The sequence below is a fragment of the Hydra viridissima genome, unplaced genomic scaffold (genome assembly GCF_058129835.1).
Source record: "Hydra viridissima isolate aposymbiotic clone 2 unplaced genomic scaffold, HvirCarnegie_v1 scaffold_139, whole genome shotgun sequence".
NCBI lineage: Eukaryota > Metazoa > Cnidaria > Hydrozoa > Anthoathecata > Hydridae > Hydra > Hydra viridissima.
Window position 1 is genome coordinate 19,447 of NW_028324399.1, and position 8,636 is coordinate 28,082.

General features: G+C 30.6%; 2 protein-coding genes across 2 annotated transcripts; one reads left to right on the forward strand and one right to left on the reverse strand.

The window, feature by feature from the left end:
- Positions 1–2,342: 2,342 nt before the first annotated feature.
- On the forward strand, positions 2,343–2,852 carry LOC149875843 (protein ZBED8L-like). The gene has a single exon (XM_090076131.1). The coding sequence runs from the start codon at positions 2,343–2,345 to the stop codon at positions 2,850–2,852; it is 510 nt and encodes a 169-aa protein (XP_089932257.1).
- Positions 2,853–4,563: 1,711 nt separating this feature from the next.
- Positions 4,564–5,455, reverse strand: LOC145183090 (small ribosomal subunit protein uS10-like). The gene is made up of 2 exons (XM_080058421.2): positions 5,320–5,455; positions 4,564–4,955 (listed from the first exon to the last, which is right to left on the reverse strand). The coding sequence occupies exons 1-2, from the start codon at positions 5,320–5,322 to the stop codon at positions 4,605–4,607; spliced, it is 354 nt and encodes a 117-aa protein (XP_079914547.1). The 5' UTR covers positions 5,323–5,455; the 3' UTR covers positions 4,564–4,604.
- Positions 5,456–8,636: the final 3,181 nt, after the last annotated feature.

The following is an 8,636-nucleotide window of genomic DNA, read 5'->3' on the forward strand; positions in this document are numbered from 1 at the left end:
GCATGCCTAATAATTATAATGGCGCGAATGGACTTTGATCAATTAGAGAAAATGACATGCGTGAACATACAGATAGCTCCATCTGTTAATGTTTTTTTCGACGATAAAGAAGCAGTTTCTGGAGTTAGATCTCTTTGCAGTGGACTAGCATGGACATTTAGATCATTTTGGTGTAAAAAAAAAGTATTTTTTACTTTTTGGCAATTAGATCATGTAGCCAAGAATCAATAAAAAATGCTCTGTTGTCAATAAAGCTTTTGTGGCTAGGGTTAAAGATGAATAGATGAGAAAAGACCATTAGGAGAATTGTCCACAATCGCCTCAAACCCAAATCTAAAGCCAGATAACAAAAATTCAGCGTCTTAAAGTATTGACGCTTCAAAAAAGTAAGAAGCTACTATGGATTCTCAAGAAAAAAACACCGGTAACTCTGGACTTGATCTACTATGAAATACTTTTTCTGATAAAAAGTATTCCATAGTAGATCAAGTCCACAACAGCACACAAACAGATACATCTTTACTTTAAAAGTTGAGGAACTCCCAGATGACATAAAATCCGTTAGCCAAACAAAGCACCCTAGCCATTTAATGGTATTTGGCTTCGTTGCTTCTGATGGTTTCAAAATGCCGCTTATATTTCTGCATTCTTGTATCAGAATGGGGGCTAAGTAGTACTTGGACAATATGTTTGGTATCTTTCCTTGGGTTCAAGCCAACTTTGGGGATGACCAAAGTTATGTTCTGATGCAAAATGGAACCCCCTGACATACAGCAAACTCAGTCCCAAACTGGTTACGAGAGAACATCATCTTCTGCGATAAAGAATTGTGGTCCCCTTGCTCACCAGACTTGAATCCTCTGGACTTCAGAATATGGGTTCAAGTTCAGACCTGGTCTTGCTACAAACAACATTCTAACCTGAATGAAAACAACATCCTAACCTTGCTACAAACAACATCCTAACCTGAATGATCTTCATTGAATTATTAGGAAGTCATGAAATGACGTCTCCACCGAGTACATCAAAAACACCTACAAGAAGTTCACGCCTCGCCTGAAGGAAATGGTCAAAGCTGAAGGAGGAAAAATTTTAAGATCGTAAACTGAAAGACTTAATGTTCAACATTTATTTAAATAATTATTAAAGTTTATTATTGACTCGCTATTTAGAGGTGTAAGTTAAATCTTTAACTATACTTAGAGCAGGTCCTGTTCCTAAAGCCCGAAAACTCATATGCTAACTCGGATATACTAAATGTGGAATTTAATTAGATCATTTTTTCGACAATTCGTTTGTTCACAAGCTTGATCAAAATGTAAAAAACGGTCGACCTGTACTTGAGATTTTTATCTACTTATGCAATATGAAAAGTTTAAATAATTAGTACAGATAAAACTTTAATAGAAGTAAACATAAAATATATGCAATATTTTTTGAAGGTTAATTATATTTTTATCAAGACTTTCTTCCATTTTTTTCAACTAATGGAATCTGGAAACAAATTTGCCTTCTTGCACACAACTGTAATTGCAAAACCTTATTAACCTGAAGATTTAGATAACCAGTTAAAGAATTTTTTTTTGTTAGAGAAATTTTATTTGTCAAAATTTCAAAAATTTCCTTGCAAAGAATCTCTTTGTGCTTAGAATGTAAAGCTTAGAATGTAAAGATAGTTGAAAAAGTCATAAACACATAGCTTTAAAGAATAATAGTTTTAAAATTAAATAAAAAGTAATCCATGCTATATTATTTCACTGCCAAGGACAGATGTAAAAGTATATGCAAAAAATATAAAAATGTTAAAATAGAATATCCTTAAAAAAGTGTGAATTTCCTTATTAAATTTTTTTACAATTCTGTTGTTTTTTAAAAGAAGTCTTCCATTTTGGGTGTGTTATTAAACACTTCGATGCATTATTGCAGGGGTTCTCAACCTGGGGGTCGTGACCCCCAAAGGGGTCATATAGCTTTTCTAGGGGGGTCATGAAAGTATTCCATTTTATCTATAAGGGGGTCATTTACTTCTTGCACTTGATATAACTTTTTAAATATGCAGTATAGTTTATAATAATATTATTACAAAAAATAAAGTGTTGAACTTAAGATTATTATGAAAACCAGATCAATCAGTAATAAGAAGCGTACACATCACATGACTTTGTTTCATTATTGATTGGTCTGGTGTTGGATATTTAACTAGCATATTTTCTGAACTGAATCATCCTTATTTGCAACTGCAGGATAGAGAAACCAATATCATTGATTTTAGAGACACAATTAAAGCTTCCATCTGAAAATAGGCAAATTAGCACAGAAAGGTAAAGTTAAAAAATGTTGCAATGTTTTCAAAATGTTCAGATGTATTGGACAATGGTGATGTGATGCTACCTTCAGAAATTAAAGAAATGATTACTAAACATTGGAAGCAGTTGGCATCTGAATTCAATAACCATTTTCCAGAGCTGTCAAATGAAATAGCAATATTGGTCAAAGATCCATTGAATGCTCCGGTGACATGCATTCCAGATAAAAAATATGCTGCACAGACACAGTTAATGCAGTTGCAGGAAGATACATCTGCAAGATTGATGATCGAAAAGGAGAATCTAGTTGCATTCTGGTCAAAAAATAGTGCCAGTTACCAAATGTTATCTGAAATGGTAATGCCAGTGCTATTGCCATTTGCATCAACTTACAGGTGTGAATGTGGATTTTCCACAATGCTTAAGTTAAAGATAAAACAAAGAAGTGTATTGAACATTGATTATGATATGAGGCTTGCACAATCAAAGACAAAACCAAGAATAGAAAAACTGTGTGTTAAAAAGCAACAACAACCATCACACTAACCTAACGTATAGATAAAATAAATTATTATTTTTTTAAATTGAAAATCAGTACTTTTAATGTTTTTTTAAAAAATATATTCAATATTTGCTAGGGGGCTACTGTTTTCTGTTAAATCTTAAAGGGGGTGCTGGAAAAAAATAGGTTGAGAACCCCTGCGTTATTGAATTGTACGATATCAGTTTCTCAAAAAAATTTTATCAAAGGCTGTATGCAAACTCGCTGCTTATTTTGAAAAAGAAAAGAAAAAAAGTTAAATAAAAAAAAAATTTTTACCTGGGTTAACTTCACCTTGGTTTTCTTTAACTTTATTGTTTACAGATTCGGATTCAAGGAGCTCCGCAGAATCTTATTGAAATTGGCGTTAATTTGCCGTAATTTTCTTTGTCAATTCTGCAGCTTTGAGAGGAAGAATATTTCGCAAATGGTATTTAATGAGCCACCATAGGCGCCGAGTCCACGGGGGCAACATGGGCAGTGCCCCCCCCCCCCCGGACAATTATACCAATAGTATATTATCACGGATTATTACGGAGGCGAATAGATACTCTTGCCCTCATGATAATCCGTGATAATATATTATTAGTATAAATTTCCAGGGGCGGGCACTGCCCCTGTTGCCCCCGTGGACTCGGCGCCTATGTGAGTTACGTCCCTTTACAATCATTAGTATAGTGTTGCATAGTTTGCACTGGGCTACTATGTCGACATTGTTAAGTACTTCTCTGTTAAAGTGAGTTTATATTCCGACTTCAGATTTTTGAAAAAGTCAATTTTTAGTTTTGACTTTCAAATAGTCGAATTTATTCATAAGCCTGTCATTTTTTGAAGAAAGTTTAGTTTTTTCAAAGCTTCGTTTCCTAAATAGGGCCGACTTTTTCTAAGTCTTATTTTCAAAAATTGCATCAAGTATTTTAGAAGTATACGATTGAAATTGTTCCCTTTTTCTAATTAGTAGAAAAAACCATTAAAAGCTAATCGAAACAAGGAACTTCAAAAAAAATTAAGTTGAATTTCTCAAAAATGTATTCTAATCAACGAGGGAATTTGTCATTTTTAAGATGACAAATACATCTTTTAAAGTCGACTTATAGAGAAACGCAGTTTTAAAGTTGGCATTTTTCAAAAATCCAGTCAGAATATGATAAACATCGATCTCTTTCTAAAGTTTAAAGCTTTAAAAATACATAGATTGCTCAAACTACAGAGTAGTTTCTACTTTTCCAATCCTCATTATCAGTAATTGTGCTTTTAAAAATTGGATTAAATTTTCCAATTGTGATGGATGATACTGGTAGATAGTGCTCTTAATTGAATATGGGAGCATACTTCATAATAGAGACAAATTAATTTTTTGATAACTTAGCACAATAAAAAAAAGTAAGATTCCTCACACCATTCTTTAAAAATCCTACTTTTTGAAATGAAAACAAAAATTTGAAAAAGTATGCCATTTTCAAGATATTTTAGCCATGGTCTGCTTTTAGAAATAGGAGCATTCATTTTTTGCTTAATTTCAACAGGTTGGGAACTAATACTCAGGGGAACTTAACTTTTTCTTTCTTGAGAGAGAGGGTATCATGGGCTGCAAGTTTACTAGAACTTTTTATTGCTTCTCAAATCAAACTGTTAATTATTAACATAAAGAACAGTTTTTCTAGAAGAAAAGCAACTTTTTAATGTTCTAATAATCGAATCAAACCAAAAAACAGCTTTATTAAATTTAATGTATCTGTCATAACTAGAACATTAGTTTAACTATCTGCAATAGTGACTTCAACTTCTACTCCTGGTTCAATGCTCACTGAGGTGATTTGCTTCACAACTTCTGCAGGACTGTGCAAATCAATTAAGCGTTTATGGATTCTCATTTCATAACGTGACCATGTTTTGGAACCCTCACCACAAGGTGTTTTTCTTGATGTTATGCGAAGAACTTTTGTTGGCATTCTGACTGGTCCTTTAACCAAAAGCTTTTTGTCTTTTGCTCCACGAATTAATTCAGCACAGACTTTTTCTAAACTCTTCACATTTCTGCTTGTTAATGTAATTCGAATGCGATGAACTTGAGCTTCTTCTTCAACTTGTTTTTCTTTAAGTGCAGACTAAAGAGTTAAAAAATATTTGGTATCATATATGCTTTGAATTGTTTTGTACACATCTAACACTAATATTGTAAATAATTGCAAATTAAAATACAATACAACTTTTCTAAGTTACAAATTTCAGAAGAAATACTAATTGATTATCTTAAGATAAGATACTTACTAATGACTAATAAAAATGGTTAATACACTCCAAAAACAGTTCAGTAAAAGAAATCCATATAAGTTCCATATAAGAAACATGACAGCGGTATAAGAAAGGAAGTGGCAAGAAAGCAACTAAATCGGTATAAGATTCTAGGACTATAGAAAAAAGATGCAAAAAAGAATATTTAGCTTTTAAAACATAACAAAAAATATTTACCATTTTGAATTATAGGCCGACTTAAACCTCCAAGAAACAAATTTCTAATATAGGAGGAACAGCGGTGAGCCCTTTCTCCTAGAGAACGTACAAAAAGAGTTTCATGTTGCAAACGTGGTAATTTAGCAGAATAGGAAATAAAACCAAAGACGATGTTTAAAAAAGCTACGTATTTATAATAAAAGCCGTATTTGTATATGATTACACTCAAATAAGTATGAAAGTATTCAAGTAAATATAAAATATTCAAAAAAACATAACTTGATTTTTTAATTTTAGGAATTATAAAGGCCTCTAGTATCAAAACTCTGAGGGGGTGAAATTTTTTTGGCACCTCGCAAGAAAAAGTCTTGCAGAAGCTGTTAATCTAATGCTATCTGTAACCACCGAGAAAAATAATTATCAAGTTCAACAATTCCAAATAGTCTTCACAAAGTTGAAAATTTTGTATCTTTTTTTTCGCAACTATTATTTTTAGTACAAGCAAACATAACTAATTGTACTAAAAATTAAATTTGCGTAAGTTATGTTTAATTGTCAAATAAATTATGAATGGATTCTAAAATTCACTTTTTCTAGAAATTCATATTTATCTTCATCAATTGGTTGATAAAGTTTCGTAAACTTTTTTAAAAGATGAGAATTCTAGTCTAGAAGAAAGACCAATTACTTTCCTTAAAATTTTGTTATTAATGACTTCCTATTTTGTCTATTATCATTGCTATTATCATTGCTATTATTATTGCTATTATTATTGCTATTGTTATTGATATTTTAGAATTAAATTACTTTTGGATTGGTAAATATTTATTCGTTTTTGCGTCGTTGTTCTATTTTTTCTGGATAATTCTATATTTTAAGTATTTTAGACTTTATTGAGATTCATACAATATGTACCACACAAACATGTGTGTGATACACAAATTTTTATACAATATGTACCACACAAAAATGTGTGTGATACACAAACAGTTGCTGATTATCTAAAACTGGTGAATAATTTAACAAATTTCGTTACTTTATTGTTATATATATTATTATAATTGTTATTTTATGAAGATATACACACTACCTCACAAATCCACAACAAAAGTTTAAACTCTCTCATAATATTTTGAGAAAAGTTTAAAAAAAAAAAAAAGTTTGATTTAAATGCTCTCTTCTTCAAAAAAATGTTCCTTTTCGCTTTGATGACCACTTTACATGAAACGTGAAACATTTTCCATCAATTTTTCAAAGATATTGGTTTCAAACTCCTTTCACGAAGTTTGTTTTGCAGATCACAATCACATCAGATTTTGATTTTGTCAATTTGATGTCATCGATTTTTTGTTCAGAATCTATCAAATATATATTTTTATTAATTACATTTCAAAATTAGGTTTGTATGTCTAAAAAAGTATATATTTATTATCAAAAGTATATATTTATAGTTATATTGTTATTTTATTATTTATTTTCGTATAATTAATATTATTCATATTTTTTTTGTTTTAAAACAAAAAACGTGCTGTATTGACTGAAATTGAAACTTTTTTCAGTCTTTTTAATTCTTTATCAAGTTTTGTTATTTTAGTCCATTTATTTGTTAGTATTGATAATTTCAATTAATAGAATGATTTTTTCAATTGCTTTTTTAATTTCATAGAATTTTATATTTAATTCAAATAATAATTTCTCAACTGCAGTGTTACAGGGTTACAGTGCTACTTCATAAATATTATAAGAAAAATGAAAAAAAGACGTCGATATTCAATTGAATTGCATAGTAAATTTTAAATTTTATCTGAACAAGGTTATACTCATGAAAATATTGAACAAGGTTATACATATGAAAATATTGAACAAGGTTATACTCATGAAAATATTGCGAGAAGATTAAAAATTGAACTTGTGAATAATAACTGTTTAAATTATACGGTGAAACATGATTGAGGCAATGTGACAATTTGGGGTAGCTTTGGAGGAGGAAAGGTAGGGGGTTTGGTAAAAATACCATATACTATGGACAAAAACTCATATCACAATATTTTACCTCATCACACAGTGCTATCTGGTATTAGAAACATTGTTCAAGGGTTTATTTTCCGATAAGACAATGACCCTAAACACGTATCTAAATTGTGTCTTAATTATTTAAAAACAAAACAGACTCAAAAACCCTCAGAATTATGATATGTCCTCCACAGTCACTTAAACTCAATTTTATTGAGAAATTGTGAATGAGCAAGACAGAAAAGTACGCACGATGGCTGTAACAAATATACAAAGTCTCTGGAAGTGTTTGGCGGATACTGGAAAAATTTAAACTGCAAAACGATGAAAAACTTGGTGTCTAGAATGTCAAACTATGTAAGATTGTTATACATGCTGAAGGAGGTCACGTTGATGAAAGCAAAATATATGTTAAAGTCTTTTGTTTATGTTGTTCTTTTAACAAAACAAATCAGAATTAATTAGTGATTTAAATATTATGTAAACGATTGTTAACTATAAAATTTATTAATCTTTATAGTATATTTTTTTAATATTAACATTAATATCTTTGACCAAAATTATTTACCCCAGTGCAGTGCACCTAGATATAGAAGTTCATTCATAAACGAAAAAAAACCCGGCATATAACATTACAAACGTGACTGTTGTCTGGGTTGTAAACTCTGTTTTCGTAAACGCACAAAATATACTTAATCATTTACTTGTTTTGGGGAGACCGTGGCTACTTTGCTACAGTTTTAGTTTTTGAATTCTGTACATTTCTGGATGAACTTTTTTGAAGATAACAAACTGCAATTCAAAAGAATATGAATTTGGCAAGCGTCAAAAAAGCACCATGTTCAAGTGTCAAACATTATATAAAAAAAATATTGGTGGCACGAAAAGCGCCTCCAAAAACAAAATAATAAAAGTGCATCTTTTTTTATGAAAACTCTTGATAATTTTTAGCCAATAATTTTTTTACCTTAACTTTTGTTGCCCTTAAGTTAATCGAATAAATTTTCCTTCTATAAAAATAGCATCAACAGCGCTTTTTGTAACGTTTTTAGAATTTACAGGCCTGTCTACTTATCTTTTATAATTTCGTAGATCTGCAGTGTTATATAACTTAAGTGAATTTACGACCAATGCAAAAAATTGTAAGTTGGCCCATGTTGCCAACTAGCTCCGCGATCATTGTGCCAATTAACCCCAAAAGCTTTTTGCTCACAAAATGGTCTATAAATCCCCAAAAGCGCGAAATATTGAGAAAAACAAAAAATGTATGGTTAGAGTGAACCATACAACACTAACATCTGTTCGAGTTTACTTGCAGCTAT